We start from the raw sequence: 18,017 nt of genomic DNA, 5'->3' as shown, positions 1-18,017 counted from the left end.
ATAAGGGGGTATGTGGGGGTTGAGTGTGAGGTGGGCTGATAGCAATATTGTTGTGGGGCAGAAAGGCAGAGGTAAGATGAGGACAGGGCAGTATGTGAAGGCAGAGGCAGATCAGAAAGGTGCTGAAAACTGATACTACCTCAAAGGGGCACTTCACATCCAGGACCAAAAACAGCAATTTATGATTCTGTTTCAGGTTTCCAGCATCCGCAGTTCCTTGTTTCACTTAAGTGGTCAATAAAAACTCTTTTGTAATGGACTCAGCTTCAGTTACCTGCAGCAACAGGTCCACAATAAAATCAAAGTGACCCACACGTAACTTGCGCAGACGCAGTCCACCCCACGTTTGACTGTTTCGGCGGGTTTTTCACTGCGCATGCCCATTGCTGCAACGGGTCAAATGTTTCGCACACGCGCATGCGCCTTACCGGCAGTGGTTCTCATGGTAATACCTGAGACGCATGCCCCGTCCTTAATCCGGTCACGTTACTTCGCTGAGGCGCATGCTCTGTGCCGGCCGCTGTGTGGACTGATCGCTGGGCGCATGCTCGATGCCGGCTGCCCGGTTTAACTGGTTTTGGCGGGTTCCTTCTCTCTGTCTCGCTGCTGGTTCCTGTTGTTCACTGATCTCGTTGGACATGGTGGAAGGCCCTGGTTGTACCTTAAATGGGGAGAAGATCAGGAGCCGAGTGAAGCAAGGGCAGCGGGTAGTGGAGCTGAGAGGGAGCGTGGTGAGTGGCAGGGATGGAGGATATCACAATAGACTCTGTCAATATAAAGGGAGAAAGTGAGGTCTGCAGATGCTGGAGATCAAAGTTGAAACTTTATTGCTGGAACAGCACAGCAGGTCAGGCAGCATCCAGGAGGGCCTGTGCCCGAAACGTCGAATCTCCTGTTCCCTGAATGCTGCCTGACCTGCTGTGCTGTTCCAGCAATAAAGTTTCAACTCTGTCAATATAAAAGCAATTTAAATAGTAACTGTCAATGTAGGGGCGGTGTGGACAGGGACTGTCAATGTAGGGGCGGTGTGGACAGTGACTGTCAATGTAGGGGCGGTGTGGACAGGGACTGTCAATGTAGGGGCGGTGTGGACAGGGACTGTCAATGTAGGGGCGGTGTGGACAGGGACTGTCAATGTAGGGGCGGTGTGGACAGTGACTGTCAATGTAGGGGCGGTGTGGACAGTGACTGTCAATGTAGGGGCGGTGTGGACAGTGACTGTCAATGTAGGGGCGGTGTGGACAGTGACTGTCAATGTAGGGGCGGTGTGGACAGGGACTGTCAATGTAGGGGCGGTGTGGACAGTGACTGTCAATGTAGGGGCGGTGTGGACAGTGACTGTCAATGTAGGGGCGGTGTGGACAGTGACTGTCAATGTAGGGGCGGTGTGGACAGGGACTGTCAATGTAGGGGCGGTGTGGACAGGGACTGTCAATGTAGGGGCGGTGTGGACAGGGACTGTCAATGTAGGGGCAGGGTGGACAGGGACTGTCAATGTAGGGGCGGTGTGGACAGGGACTGTCAATGTAGGGGCAGGATGGACAGGGACTGTCAATGTAGGGGCGGTGTGGACAGTGACTGTCAATGTAGGGGCGGTGTGGACAGTGTCAATGTAGGGGCGGTGTGGACAGTGACTGTCAATGTAGGGGCGGTGTGGACAGTGACTGTCAATGTAGGGGCGGTGTGGACAGGGACTGTCAATGTAAGGGCGGTGTGGACAGGGACTGTCAATGTAAGGGCGGTGTGGACAGTGACTGTCAATGTAAGGGCGGTGTGGACAGTGACTGTCAATGTAGGGGCGGTGTGGACAGTGTCAATGTAGGGGCGGTGTGGACAGTGACTGTCAATGTAAGGGCGGTGTGGACAGTGACTGTCAATGTAAGGGCGGTGTGGACAGTGACTGTCAATGTAGGGGCGGTGTGGACAGTGACTGTCAATGTAAGGGCGGTGTGGACAGGGACTGTCAATGTAGGGGCGGTGTGGACAGTGACTGTCAATGTAGGGGCGGTGTGGACAGTGACTGTCAATGTTGGGGTGTGGACAGTGACTGTCAATGTAGGGGTGGTGTGGATAGTGGCTGTCAATGTAGGGGCGGTGTGGATAGTGGCTGTCAATGTAGGGGTGGTGTGGACAGGGACTGTCAATGTAGGGGCGGTGTGGACAGTGACTGTCAATGTAGGGGCGGTGTGGACAGTGACTGTCAATGTAGGGGCGGTGTGGACAGTGACTGTCAATGTAGGGGCGGTGTGGACAGTGACTGTCAATGTAGGGGCGGTGTGGACAGTGACTGTCAATGTAGGGGCGGTGTGGACAGTGACTGTCAATGTAGGGGCGGTGTGGACAGTGACTGTCAATGTAGGGGCGGTGTGGACAGTGACTGTCAATGTGAGGGCGGTGTGGACAGTGACTGTCAATGTGAGGGCGGTGTGGACAGTGACTGTCAATGTGAGGGCGGTGTGGACAGTGACTGTCAATGTGAGGGCGGTGTGGACAGTGACTGTCAATGTGAGGGCGGTGTGGACAGTGACTGTCAATGTGAGGGCGGTGTGGACAGTGACTGTCAATGTGAGGGCGGTGTGGACAGTGACTGTCAATGTAGGGGCGGTGTGGACAGTGACTCAATTTTGGGTGCGGTGTGGACAGGGACTGTCAGTGTAGGGGCGGCGTGGACAGTGTCAGTGTAGGGGCGGCGTGGACAGTGTCAGTGTAGGGGCGGCGTGGACAGTGTCAGTGTAGGGGCGGTGTGGACAGTGACTGTCAATGTAGGGGCGGTGTGGACAGTGTCCATGTAGGGGCGGCGTGGACAGGGACTGTCCATGTAGGGGCGGCGTGGACAGGGACTGTCCATGTAGGGGCGGCGTGGACAGGGACTGTCCATGTAGGGGCGGCGTGGACAGGGACTGTCCATGTAGGGGCGGCGTGGACAGGGACTGTCCATGTAGGGGCGGCGTGGACAGGGACTGTCCAGGTCGGGGCGGTGTGCACCGGGACTGTCACCGCCCCTACATTGACAGAGACTGTCCACACCACCCCTACACTGACACTGTCCACACCGCGCTTACATTGACAGTCACTAACCACACCGCCCTTACATTGACAATCACTAACCACACCGCCCCTACATTGACAGTCCCTGTCCACACCGCCCCTACATTGACAGTCCCTGTCCACACCGCCCCAACATTGACAGTCCCTGTCCACACCGCCCCAACATTGACAGTCCCTGTCCACACCACCCCTACATTGACAGTCCCTGTCCATCCCGCCCCTACATTGACAGTAGGGTCGGTGTGGACAGGGACTGTCAGTGTAGGGGCGGTGTGGACAGGGACTGTCCGTGTAGGGGCGGTGTGGACAGGGACTGTCAATGTAGGGGCGGCGTGGACAGGGACTGTCCATGTAGGGGCGGCGTGGACAGGGACTGTCCATGTAGGGGCGGCGTGGACAGGGACTGTCCAGGTCGGGGCGGTGTGCACCGGGACTGTCACCGCCCCTACATTGACAGAGACTGTCCACACCACCCCTACACTGACACTGTCCACACCGCCCTTACATTGACAGTCACTAACCACACCGCCCCTACATTGGCAGTCCCTGTCCACACCGCCCCTACATTGGCAGTCCCTGTCCACACCGCCCCTACATTGACAGTCCCTGTCCATCCCGCCCCTACATTGACAGTAGGGGCGGTGTGGACAGGGACTGTCCGTGTAGGGGCGGTGTGGACAGGGACTGTCAATGTAGGGGCGGTGTGGACAGTGTCAATGTAGGGGCGGTGTGGACAGTGTCAATGTAGGGGCGGTGTGGACAGTGACTGTCAATGTAGGGGCGGTGTGGACAGTGTCAATGTAGGGGCGGTGTGGACAGGGACTGTCCGTGTAGGGGCGGCGTGGACAGGGACTGTCCATGTAGGGGTGGCGTGGACAGGGACTGTCCGTGTAGGGGCGGCGTGGACAGGGACTGTCCATGTAGGGGTGGCGTGGACAGGGACTGTCCGTGTAGGGGCGGCGTGGACAGGGACTGTCCATGTAGGGGTGGCGTGGACAGGGACTGTCCGTGTAGGGGCGGCGTGGACAGGGACTGTCCATGTAGGGGTGGCGTGGACAGGGACTGTCCGTGTAGGGGCGGCGTGGACAGGGACTGTCCGTGTAGGGGCGGCGTGGACAGGGACTGTCCGTGTAGGGGCGGCGTGGACAGGGACTGTCCGTGTAGGGGCGGCGTGGACAGGGACTGTCCGTGTAGGGGCGGCGTGGACAGGGACTGTCCGTGTAGGGGCGGCGTGGACAGGGACTGTCCGTGTAGGGGCGGCGTGGACAGGGACTGTCCGTGTAGGGGCGGCGTGGACAGGGACTGTCCGTGTAGGGGCGGCGTGGACAGGGACTGTCCGTGTAGGGGCGGCGTGGACAGGGACTGTCCGTGTAGGGGCGGCGTGGACAGGGACTGTCCGTGTAGGGGCGGCGTGGACAGGGACTGTCCGTGTAGGGGCGGCGTGGACAGGGACTGTCCGTGTAGGGGCGGCGTGGACAGGGACTGTCCGTGTAGGGGCGGCGTGGACAGGGACTGTCCGTGTAGGGGCGGCGTGGACAGGGACTGTCCGTGTAGGGGCGGCGTGGACAGGGACTGTCCGTGTAGGGGCGGCGTGGACAGGGACTGTCCGTGTAGGGGCGGCGTGGACAGGGACTGTCCGTGTAGGGGCGGCGTGGACAGGGACTGTCCGTGTAGGGGCGGTGTGGACAGGGACTGTCCGTGTAGGGGCGGTGTGGACAGGGACTGTCCGTGTAGGGGCGGTGTGGACAGTGACTGTCCGTGTAGGGGCGGTGTGGACAGGGACTGCCAATGTAGGGGCGGTGTGGACAGGGACTGTCAATGTAGGGGCGGTGTGGACAGTGACTGTCAATGTAGGGGCGGTGTGGACAGTGACTGTCAATGTAGGGGCGGTGTGGACAGGGACTGTCAATGTAGGGGCGGTGTGGACAGGGACTGTCAATGTAGGGGCGGTGTGGACAGGGACTGTCAATGTAGGGGCGGTGTGGACAGTGACTGTCAATGTAGGGGCGGTGTGGACAGTGACTGTCAATGTAGGGGCGGTGTGGACAGGGACTGTCAATGTAAAGGCGGTGTGGGCAGGGACTGTCAATGTAGGGGCGGTGTGGACAGTGACTGTCAATGTAGGGGCGGTGTGGACAGTGACTGTCAATGTAGGGGCGGTGTGGACAGTGACTGTCAATGTAGGGGCGGTGTGGACAGTGACTGTCAATGTAGGGGCGGTGTGGACAGGGACTGTCAATGTAAAGGCGGTGTGGACAGTGTCAATGTAGGGGCGGTGTGGACAGTGACTGTCAATGTAGGGGCGGTGTGGACAGTGACTGTCAATGTAGGGGCGGTGTGGACAGTGACTGTCAATGTAGGGGCGGTGTGGACAGGGACTGTCAATGTAGGGGCGGTGTGGACAGTGACTGTCAATGTAGGGGCGGTGTGGACAGGGACTGTCCGTGTAGGGGCTGTGTGGACAGGGACTGTCCGTGTAGGGGCGGTGTGGACAGGGACTGTCGGTGTAGGGGTGGAATAGGCGTATCTGGTCTCTGGAATAACAGTCCAACAATAATACCGCTCGGCCAACACCTCCTCTCAATAAAGGGAAGGTATGGAAAGTGTCTGTCAAAATAGTAGCAGTACATGTAGTGTTTGTCAATACAGGGATGGTGTCTCTATTGACCGTCACTGTCCATGCGGTAGACTGTAGTCAGTGACAGTCAATAAAGGTTGTTGGAGCTGCATTTGTCCAGGCACGTTGGGCATATTCCATCACATTTCAGACTTGTGCTTTTTAGATCATTCACTTCCCTGCATGAGTTCAGCTCCAACAATATAATAAGCTCAACACATTGCTTGACAAAGCACCCCCTTTGATTGACTCCCCATTCACCACCTTCTACGTTCCTTCCCTTCACCACTGCGCATTCTATCTGCAAGATATATTGCAGCACTAAATCTCCCCCAACAGCACCTTCCACACTTGTGATCTGTAACGCCGTGAAGGACAAGGACAACAGTTGCATGGAATCTGACCTGTAAATTCCCCTCCAAGCTACTTACCATCCTGATTTCAAACAGTAGTGCTGTTCTTTCAGTGACACTAGATCAGAAAAGTTATAAGGACATGGCCCAGGAGCTGGAAATCAGGATTAGTGTAGTTGGATCTTTGTTGTGACCGGTGCGGACGCAATGAGTTGAATGGCCACCTGAGCTGCAAATGTTTAGCAGTCTGTCTGTGGATTTCAAGAAGACACCACCATCTTTTGAAGGGCTTTTGGGGATGGACAGTAAATGGTGGCCTCGTCAGCTCTGCCCATATCCAGGAATAGGCATATAAAAACAATTAAAATCAGGCTGTTCTGCATTCATGTCAGCAAAATAACTCACTTACGAAAGTCAGGAGAAATCTGTTACTTCCCCTAAAAACCTTTTGAGGATGAGTAAAATCAAAAGCACCAAGACCATAAGAAATGGAAATAGGAGTAGGCCATTTGGTCCCTTGAGCCTGCTCTGTCATTCAATAAGATCATGACTGACCTAAGGTTTCTCATATCCACTTTCATATGTTTTCCCCATAATCCTTGATTCCCCTACTGATGAAGAATCTATCTATCTCAGCCTTAAATGTACATGAGAACTCTGCCTTCCACAGCTCTCTGTGGCAGTATTTCAGAAGACTTTCAGCCTGCCAAGAGAAGAAATACTCCCTCATCTCAGTCTTAAATTTGCACCCCTTTATTCTCAGACTATGTCCTGTTCTAAGCTGAGATTTGTATATTTATGTTTAGCAAAGGGACTCAAAGGTACAAGTCAATGAGTTAAGGTACAAGTAAACCATGAACAGGCTTGAAGGGCTGAATGGCCTCTCATAGTTCCTGTACTCTTAACATTTTCTTCTGACTTCTAATTATAGTTGAGATATCATTTTAAAATGCCTAAGATATATGACTTTAAAATGGGGATAGAGTTAAGTTGCTTAATTTAAATGATTGAACTCTTTAAGCACATAAAAATGTAAATGCCCTAGTTATGTTCTGCTTCAGAACTGCAAATGAGCGAGAGAGGTTAAAAGATTATGTTTCAGATCAATGATCTTTTATTGGAACTGAAAAATAAACTTGGCGATTTACTTTTTTATTCTTTCTCCAGATCACTCAAATTAATGGATCTGTTTCTTGTCAGAATGGAATCCTACTCCTCAAAGGAAAGGTTTACACTGATGTGAAGACATTGGGCAAGGAACTTTTCATTTTCTTTGGCCTAACTACGCTAAGGTAGTCTGTCTTTTTTTTTAACTGAATAAAGTACACCCTTGTTGAAAGACTCTGTTTATTGTAATAATCCTGCAAAAATGTTGGACACTGAAATGTAAGATTCAAGTTCAACTTTTCCGTGGCTGAATTCAATGATAATGTCTCCGCTGAGTCCTCTGAAAAGGACAAGTATTGACTGAGAGCCCTGCCCTGGGTTGTTGCTCTTAATCACCACCTATGTTGGAGCAGTCATAAATATGCACGCAAGAATTTTGAAATAAGAAGTGCTTAGGAAGTGCTGAGGGTTATCTTAGTGAGCTGCAGGTTTTTAAAATGTTTAAAAATATTGCTGCAATGTATTGAATTGCATGGTTTAATTACTTAGTCATTGTATCCATAATATATTGCTCAATGTATCAATATAGAGATCAAATAGTAAGTATAGTCTCTTTCTCATTGCTTTGTGGAATGTAGTTATTGCTGAATCAAATTAATTGCAGTGTTTTATTTATAATGTATTGAGCCAGTAAGAACAGTTCTTGTATCATTGAAGAAAAATTGGGAAAACCATTTTTTGAAGGCATAGTTTAGCTTCAGTGCTAACTTCAAAAATCATACAGTAGAACTGCTGTGGATAAATGATATCTGGAATGTGTTTGCATGTCAGTACTTTGGCTTGTATTGAGAATAGAACTTGACCGTTTGTGAACAAAACACTGAACTCCAACTCAAACAATGCCAGTTCCAACATTTACATGATCTTTATATCTGACTTGTTCCACTAGACCTTGATAGTCTACTGTTTTTTTTAATTCATTCACGGGAATTGCTGGCTAGGCAGCATTTATTGCTCATCTCTAATTGCCCAGAAGGCAGTTAAGAGTCAGCGGCATTGTTGTGGGTCTGTGGTTACATATAGGTCAGACAAGGTGAGGATAGCGGTTCCCTAAAGGACATTAGTGAACCAGATGGGTTTTTCCAACAATCGGCAATGGATCATAGTCATTATTTGACTCTTAATTCCAGATTTTTATTGCATTAAAATTCCATCGTCTGCTGTGGGGGGAATTCGAACCCTGGTCCCCAGAACATTACCTGGGTCTCTGAACTATCAGTCCTGTGCTAATACCAATAGGCTATCACCTCTCCTAAATTACAGCCCTAAGATATCTTAAGAGTCTTGGTGTATTACTTGCTAATTTATTTCCTTCATTCTCACTATCCAAGGCCCCAGACATACCTTCCAGGTGAAGCAGCGATTTATCTGCACATTATTCAATCTAGTTTACTGTATTTGCTGTTCATAATATGGTCTCCTCTATATTGGGGAGACAAAATGCAGACTGGGTGATTGCTTTGGAGAACATCTACGTTCTGTCCATAGATATGATCTCAAACTTCCAGTTTCCTGCCACTTCGACACACCAGTGTTCCTACATTTCTGTCGCAGGGCTGCTGTAGTGTTCCAGTTACTCTCAGCGAAAGCTTGAAGAACACATTCTCATTTCCTTGTAGACTCTAGAACTCAACGCAGTGTTCAATCACTTTAAACCATAATTCTGTCTTTTTATGTTTTTTTACCCACCCCCACAACCTGCCCCTGTCATGACATGATGCAGTGCAGCCAACCCATTCTTTCCTAATCTCAGCTGTCATTATCATTTATTCAGCCTCTCTTCTCTTCAGGTCTACTGTCAAGAAACAACCACCACTCCTTGTGCCTCCCAAACTCCCTCCACATCCTCCCAACCTCTCATCTTTCATATCTTGCACGGTGTTTCTCGCAAACTATCCCCACAACTCTTTGGCCCCTACACACAGCACCCTACCCACCAAACCTCTTTGTCAGCATGAATACTGCCTTTTCCTATCTATTATCAGTTCTGATGGTGAGTCACCAGATTTGAAATGTTAACTCTGCACGCTTCTTATGGATGCTCCCAGACCTGCTGATATCTGCTTGCAATGTCTAATTTTGTCTCAGTTCTCTGGCTCTGCAGACTTGCAGACTAATCCGTATTTGAAAATTTTCATCAATTCAATGTTTATTTCAAAGTGAGTGTATCATTATTTTTAAAAAAAATATTTTCCTGAGTAATTTTTCATTAATGCAGACACCAGTATATGAACATAGGTTAAGGATAACCAAAAGTTTTTGATTTGATTTTGTCTTTCACTTTGGAGAGTTTGTCAAGAGGGGCATTCAAGGAAAATTCTGGCATGCCCTTAGTTTGAAATAAGTAAAAATGTCATTCATATGCCATTACAGGATACATTTTGGTATGCATGGTTCAGTGTGTATCAATTCATCTGAGAGAAGGCACAAGGATGGAGCTGCAGCAGTTTTAGAAATCCAGCTGACCAATGATTTGATTTCCTTCTTTGACTCCACAGTGGATGTCAGGTAAATATGTATAAACTTAATTTTTTTGTTTATTTTTGAGATAGTCTTTATAATTTTATTTATCAATTTATATGGTGTTTTAATCTCTGAAAGTAAATCACAAGTTTCTTATCAAAATGTCTGAACTTTAGCACTGAATTTGATGGGTGGATGGTGAAAACATTTTACTGTTATGGTAGAATCTAGAATTAGGGGTCATAGATTAAAAATGCAGGGGCGCCCATTTAAAACAGAGTGGAGGAAACATATTTTCTTTGTGGGTTGAGTGTCTTTGGAATCCCCTTTGTCAAAAGGCAATGGGTGTAGAATGTTTAAGTACTTTTAAGGCAGAGGTATATAGATTCTTTACACCAAGGGCTGAAAGATTATTGAATATATGTAATGTTGAGGTTAAATTCAGATCAGCCCATGGTCTTATTAAATGGCAAAGCAGGCTCAAAGGGCCCAGTGGCCTACTTTTGTTTTTTGTTCATGTGTTTGTATAATTGTGTGTTTTCGTTCCACACATTTATTTCCTATGCCATTTTGAAGTATGGGTTATCAAGCCACTACTTATGAAAAATGTCCACAATTTTATTATCATATCGTTGTCTGTGCACTGTTCATAGTTTTAAGTACTTGCCGTGTCAGCTGTAAATTTTCTCTGTTGTATATGTATTCTCATGTCAGGCAGTATCCCAGTGAATCTGTGCTGCATCCTCTTCACTTTCTGAATATTATATAATAAAGATCCATTAACTCATAGAGTAAAAGATTTTTATAGCACAGATTTGATACTCATCAGTGAGTATAAAAGTTCCCGTAGCCACAACCAACAATTATATACAAAAACCACTTTCTCCTAAAAACCATGTAAAGACTGCCAAAAACATTACATTGGGCAAACTTGTAGAAAACTACCCATCAGAATACTTGAACACTAACTCGCCACCAAGACACATGATTAACTATTACTGGTGTCCACACACACAAAGAGGGACAACAATTCGACTGGGACAACGTATCCATCCAAGGACAAACCAAACAGAGACATGCACGGGAATTCCTGGAAGCCTGGCACTCAAACTGGAACTCCATCAACAAACATGTAGAGTTAGAGCCCATGTATACGAACCACTAAGAAACAAAACTGGAAGTGATATCATGCTTTCCAGCAAACCAGGGAACATAATAGCAAGAAGGACAGAACACCAATGCTTTATCGGAGGTGCACTGATGATGTTACCTAGAATGGTGACAAAATGTCTGCGAACAAGCTCACTAGCTCAGCGAGCAATACAACAACCTAATCCACAACCTGAGCTACAGATATTCTACAGAACTTTTTTTTATGGTGTCTGTAGAGCAATCATATCCGTCCTATAATGTGGCGATCAGAATTGCTTACAGTTGTGGCTTAACTAACATCTTGTACAGTTCTATCATAACCTCACAGCTCTTGTATTCAATGCCTTTATTCAATAAAGGCAGGTATCCTATATGCCTTCTCAATCATCTTATCCATCTGACCTGTTGCCTTCAAGGATCTGTGGACATGTACACCAAGGTCCCTCTGATCCTCTAAACTACATAGGTTCTTATCACTCATTGTGTGTACTGTCTTATTTTATTAGCCCTTCCAAAATATATCATCTCTCACTTCCATGGATTAAATTCCATTTGCCATTGTTCTGTGCATCTGACCATTTATATTGTCCTGTGTTCTTCCACGTTATTTACCACACAACCAATTTTCGTTTCATTTGCAAACTTACTGATCAAACCCTCTACATTTCTGCCTGGATCATTTAATGTACTAAACAAAATTAATCTGTAACTCTTAAAACTTCTTCAATTGTATTCTAATTAGGATTTGATATAGATCCACAAATGTATCTTGTTTTTTATATTCTATATTACTTGCCTTAAAACTGGTGAACATTGGCTTTTGTTACAACCTTATCACTTGTGGTGCTGCTTTTAACTACATGAGAATATGAACGCAAACATTTTGCTCCTCTTCATCCAGTTTTTCAACCGTAATTATTTTTACTTTTTATTATATTTCCAGTCTCACATTTGAAATCCATCTGTCTTTTTTTTTCAATCCATTTCACCATCTTGTCATTCTGCCTTTGCAGCTCTCGGTAGTTCTCCTGAGCAGCATAGATGGGTTTAGTAATATAGCACATAGCAGGAAGAGAACATGCAAAAAATGCAATGCTGTGAGAATACAAAAAGTGGCATGCACTTGTGTAGGAAAGGAAACACAAAGTAGAGCTTAATTAATTTTGATCAAGAGTGCAGAAGGAGAACAGTTTGTGCAAAGGAAAATGGCAAGTATGATGCACTCAGAATGAAAAGATAACATGCAAAGTATGTAATGAGAAAAAAATTGCACAAATGCAAACATATGTCCAGAAAAAATAAGGGGGAAAATGTAGTGCAAAACGTAAGCTCAATGTGACTTGAGATTTTGAAAAAAGTGAAATAACTGAAGTTAAAGGCAATTATCCCTTTGATATTACACTTTGTAGCGTAAGATAAAAATATCTTAAATATATCTATAAAATGAACTCGAACTGGAATAGTGCAACCAGAGTAATTGAGTTGGTTCATTTAAATTGTTTGGCACAAAAAAATGCAGAATGAAAATATTTTTGAAAGAAAACCAAATTAGTAGGGACTGACTGCACAGTTACCGCCTTTGCTGTTTGAATTCGTGTATCGCTGGACATCGGAGTGCATCTGGGAAAATTAACAAACACTGAAATTCACAACTAATCTTGGAGGAACTGTTGTGCGAAGTTCACAGCACAGAATCAGATAAGTTAATTATTGTTTTAAGTCTGTCCAAGAATAGGTTGCAGTAGTGGGTACAGTGGATTCTTTCTTGATTATATGTTTTTGGAGATAAGTCTCTTGATTAAACTTAAAATATAAGCCATAGCTATTAATTTAACCTGGGGCAGTGTTTGTAGAGGAATAAGATGGTGTTATTTTCTGGGTCTGTAGATTGTGAAGGAGCAAAAATGGCTTTTGCAGTGATATGTACTACTTGTCAGATGTGGGAGTTTAAAGAGAGTTTAAGGGTTACTGCGGATTATATCTGCTATAAATACTGTTGGATGCAAATCTTATTAGATCGAGTGGATCGGTTGGAGAGACAGATAGAAGCGATGAGGAATTTGCAACAGCAACAGTATGTGATGGATGGCAGTTATAGAAAGGGGGGAAAGTCTCAGATACAGTCATATAGATGGGTTAACTCCAGGAAGGGTAAAAGAGGTAGGCAGCGAGAGCAGAAGTCTTTTGTGGATATACCCATTTCAAGCAGGTATGCTGTTTTGGAAAATGTAGGGGATGATGGATTCTCAGGGGAACGTAGCGCAAACAGCCAAGTTTCTGGTATTGAGGTTGGCTCTAATGCAATGAGGGGTACGTCGGCTTCCAAGAGATCAATTGTGTTAGGGGATTCTGTAGTCAGAGGTACAGACAGACGTTTCTGTGGCCAGCAGAGAAAAACCAGAATGGTGTGTTGGTTCCCTAGTGCCAGGATCAAGGATATATCAGAGAGGGTGCAGAATGTTCTCACGGGGGAGAGGGGCCAGCAGGAGGTCATTGAGCACATTGGAACCAACGACATTGGAGGGAAAAGGTTGAGACTCTGAAGGGAGATTACAGAGAGTTAGGTAGAAATTTAAAAAGGAGGTCCTCAAGGGTAGTAACATCTGGATTACTCCCAATGCTACGAGCTAATGAGGGCAGGAATAGGAGGATAGAGCAGATAAATGCATGGCTCAGGAGCTGGTGTATGGGAGAAGGATTCACATTTTTGGATCATTGGAATCTCTTTTGGGGTGACCTGTGCAAGAAGGATGGATTGCACCTAAATTGGAAGGGGACTAATATACTGGCAGGGAAATTTGCTAGAACTGCTTGGGAGGACTTAAACTAGTAAGGTGGGGGGAGGGACACAGGGAGATGGTGAGGAAAGAGATCGAGAGGAAAGAGATCGCTCTGAGATGGGTACAGCTGAGAACAGAAGTGAGTCAAACAGTCAGGGCAGGCAGGGACAAGGTAAGACTAATAAATTAAACTGCATTTATTTCAATGCAAGGGGCCTGACAGGGAAGGCAGATGAACTCAGGGCATGGTTAGGAACATGGGACTGGGATATCATAGCAATTACGGAAACATGGCTCAGGGATGGGCAGGACTGGCAGCTGAATGCCCAGGATACAAATGCTATAGGAAGGATAGAAAGGGAGTCAAAAGAGGAGGGGGAGTGGCATTTTTGATTAGGGATAGCATTACAGCTGTGCTGAGGGAGGATATTCCTGGAAATACATCCAGGGAAGTTATTTGGGTGGAACTGAGAAATAAGAAAGGGATGATCACGTTATTGGGATTGTATTATAGACCCCCCCCCAGTAGTCAGAGGGAAATTGAGAAACAAACTTGTAAGGAGATCTCAGCTATCTGTAAGAATAATAGAGTAGTTATGGTAGGGGATTTTAACTTTCCAAACATTGACTGGGACTGCCATAGTGTTAAAGGTATAGGTGGAGAGGAATGTCTTAAGTGTGTACTAGACAATTTTCTGATTCAGTATGTGGATGTACCTACTAGAGAAGGTACAAAACTTGACCTACTCTTGGGAAATAAGGCAGGGCAGGTGACTGAGGTGTCAGGGGGGGAGCACTTTGGGGCCAGTGACCATAATTCTATTAGTTTTAAAATAGTGATGGGAAAGGATAGACCAGATCTAAAAGTTGAAGTTCTAAATTGGAGAAAGGATAATTTGGATGGTATTAGGCCAGAACCTTCAAAAGCTGATTGGAGGCAGATGTTCACAGGTAAAGGGATGGCTGGAAAATGGGAAGCCTTCAGAGATGAGATAACAAGAATCCAGAGAAAGTACATTCCTGTCAGGGTGAAAGGGAAGGCTGGTAGGTATAGGGAACACTGGATGGCTAAAGAAATTGAGGGTTTGGTTAAGAAAAAGAAGGAAGCATATGTAAGGTATATACAGGATAGATCGAGTGAATCCTTAGAGTATAAAGAAAGTAGGAGTATACTTAAGAGGGAAATCAGGAGGTCAAAACGGGGACATGAGATAGCTTTGGCAAATAGAATTAAGGAGAATCCAAAGGGGTATTTACAAATACATTAAAGACAAAAGGGTAACTAGGGAGAGAATAGGGCCCCTCATAGATCAGCAAGGCAGCCTTTGTGTGGAGCCACAGAAAATGGGGGAGATACTAAATGAATATTTTGCATCAGTATTTACTATGGAAAAGGATATGGAAGATATAGACTGCAGGGAAATAGATGGTGACATCTTGCAAAATGTCCAGATTACAGAGGAGGAAGTGCTAGATGTCTTGAAACGGTTAAAGGTGGATAAATCCCCAGGACCTGATCAGGTGTACCCGAAAACTCTGTGGGAAGCTAGAGAAGTGATTGCTGGGCCTCTTGTTGAGATATTTGTATCATCGATAGTCACAGGTGAGGTGCCGGAAAACTGGAGGTTGGCAAACGTGGTGCCACTGTTTAAGAAGGGCGATAAAGACAAGCCAGGGAACTATAGACCAGTGAGCCTGACCATGGTGGTGGGCAAGTTGTTGGAGGGAATCCTGAGGGACAGGATGTGCATGTATTTGGACAGGCAAGGACTGATTCGGGATAGTCAACGTGGCTTTGTGCGTGGGAAATCATGTCTCACAAACTTGATTGAGTTTTTTGAAGAAGTAACAAAGAGGATTGATGAGGGCAGAGCAGTAGATGTGATCTATATGGACTTCAGTAAGGCGTTCAACAAGGTTCCCCATGGGAGACTGATTAGCAAGGTTAGATCTCATGGAATACAGGGAGAACTAGCCATTTGGATACAGAACTGGCTCAAAGATAGAAGACAGAGGGTGGTGGTGGAGCGTTGTTTTTCAGACTGGAGGCCTGTGACCAATGGAGTGCCACAGGGATCGGTGCTGGGCCCTCTACTTTTTGTCATTTACATAAATGATTTGGATGCGAGCATAGGAGGTACAGTTGGTAAGTTTGCAGATGACACCGAAATTGGAGGTGTAGTGGACAGCGAAGAAGGTTACCTCAGATTACAACAGGATCTGGACCAGATGGGCCAATGGGCTGAGAAGTGGCAGATGGAGTTTAATTCTGATAAATGCGAGGTGCTGCATTTTAGGAAAGCAAGTCTTAGCAGGACTTGTACACTTAATGGTAAGGTCCGAGGGAGTGTTGCTGAACAAAAAGACCTTGGAGTGCAGGTTCCTAGCTCCTTGAAAGTGGAGTCGCAGGTAGATAGGATAGTGAAGAAGGCGTTAGGTATGCTTTCCTTTATTGGTCAGAGTATTGAGTACAGGAGTTGGGAGGTCATGTTGCGGCTGTACAGGACATTGGTTAGGCCACTGTTGAAATATTGCGTCCAATTCTGGTCTCCTTCCTATTGGAAAGATGTTGTGAAACTTGGAAGAGTTCAGAAAAGATTTACAAGGATGTTGCCAGGGTTGAAGGATCTGAGCTACAGGGAGAGGCTGAACAGACTGGGGCTGTTTTCCCTGGAGCGTCGGAGGCTGAGGGGTGACCAAGAAGGTTTACAAAATTATGAGGGGCATGGATAGGATAAATAGGCAAAATCTTTTCCTTGGGCTCGGGGAGTCCAGAACTAGAGGGCATAGGTTTAGGGTGAGAGGGGGAAGATATAAAAGAGACGTAAGGGGCAACTTTTTCACGTAGAGGGTGGTACGTGTATGGAATGAGCTGCCAGAGGAATTGGTGGAAGCTGGTACAATTGCAACATTTAAGAGGCATTGGATGGGTATATGAATAGGAAGGGTTTGGAGGGATATGGGCTGGGTGCTGGCAGGTGGGACTAGATTGGGTTGGGATATCTGGTCGGCATGGACGGGTTGGACAGAAGGGTCTGTTTCCATGCTGTACTTCTCTATGACTCTATGACCTGTCAATGTAGTTAACTCAGCCGCATTAGGTTGATTTAAGCAATCCTTGGATTAACACATGGATGATGATGGGATAGTGTAGGGGGAAATTGTATGTAATTTTTAACACTGATTTTGTTTTCTCATCAATCAGGAATACATCTGAGTGTGAACAGAAATTAAAATTGTTGGAAGAACTGGATGTTTGTTCGGCTAGATTCAGTCATTCCCGAGCTGAGAATGAATTGAAGCAACATGGTGCTCGCATGATTTGTGATGTGCTGTTGGACCAGACTGTGTTTCCTGGAGTGGGAAATATCATTAAAAATGAATCCATGTTTGATAGCAGCTTACATCCTGCTGTGAAGGTACAAGCCTTATTTAGCAGAGTCCATATTTGAGTGCCATTAATTGAAACTGATCAGCTATTTTTAAAAAAATTAATTCATTGCTGTCACTAGCTGCGTCAGCATTTATTGCTGTCTCCCGAATTCCCTGGTTATTGTTCACACCTAGCTGCATTTGGTCATGGAGTGTTCCAGTGCCTGAGAAGTCATGAATAGTTCTGAACGTTGTGCCATGATCAGTGGACATCCCCACTTCTTACTTTACAATGGTAAGACAGTCATTAATGGAGTAGCTGAAGTTGGTTCTGCCTGCATTGAGGGTCTCCCGCAAAGATGTGCTGGCGCTGAGATGGCTGACTTCTGATAATCATGCTCATTTTCTTTTGTGCCACTTATGACTTCAATCAATGGAAAGTTTTCTTCTGATATAATTAATTGCAATTTTGCATAGTCTTTTTTATACCATACTTGGTCAAGTACTACCTTGATTTCAAAGGAAATCAAACATCCTCTCTGGAGTTTCGCTCATTTGTCCGTAATTAATTAATTGAAACCATATTTGGACAAATGCTGTAATGAGATCAGGAGTTGCGCGAGCCTGTTGGAACCCAAACTAAGCATCAATAAGCAGTTTATTGTTGAGTGAATACCATTTCAAGGCAACGTCAATGGCCCCTTTCATCACTTTGCTTATGATTGAAACTTGACTGATTGGACAGTAATTGGCCAGATTGCGATGGTTCTGATTTTTGTTGACAGGATATACCTGGCAGTTTTGCACATTGCTGGGTACATACCAATGTTGTAACTGTACTACCTAGGCTTGGCTACAGGTGTGGCTAGTTCTGAATCACAAGTCTTTGGTAGTGTTGCAGAAATAATTTGAGGATTCATATGTTTTGCGTTATCCTAGTGCATTCAACAGTTTTTGATATCAAGTGGTGTGAATAGAATAAGCTGAAAATTGGTGTCTGTAATGTTAAGGATTGGAAGAGGAATCTGAGATGGCATAAATGATAGGCATTTCTGGCAGAAGATG

The 18,017-nt window shown here is 46.1% G+C and overlaps 1 protein-coding gene across 2 annotated transcripts in view; it reads left to right on the top strand.

Annotated features, from left to right (window-relative positions):
• Positions 1–559: 559 nt before the first annotated feature.
• Positions 560–18,017, top strand: part of neil3 (nei-like DNA glycosylase 3) — a 43,785-nt gene continuing 26,327 nt past the window's right edge. Inside the window, exons 1-4 of one of the 2 annotated variants that reach the window (XM_087973765.1) lie at positions 560–731; positions 7,186–7,310; positions 9,559–9,693; positions 16,786–16,999. In XM_087973765.1, the coding sequence (XP_087829891.1) occupies positions 639–731; positions 7,186–7,310; positions 9,559–9,693; positions 16,786–16,999 (567 nt within the window). In that variant the 5' untranslated portion in view covers positions 560–638. The remainder of the gene's footprint in view (positions 732–7,185; positions 7,311–9,558; positions 9,694–16,785; positions 17,000–18,017) is intronic. The other variant, XM_043704855.2, reaches the window with a different exon arrangement.

The sequence above is a fragment of the Chiloscyllium plagiosum genome, unplaced genomic scaffold (genome assembly GCF_037043375.1).
Source record: "Chiloscyllium plagiosum isolate Xiang-an unplaced genomic scaffold, Cpla_swu_hap1 HiC_scaffold_2, whole genome shotgun sequence".
Classification (NCBI taxonomy): Eukaryota; Metazoa; Chordata; class Chondrichthyes; order Orectolobiformes; family Hemiscylliidae; genus Chiloscyllium; species Chiloscyllium plagiosum.
Note: the sequence above shows the minus strand (reverse complement) of the source record. Positions and strands in the feature narration are given on the sequence as shown.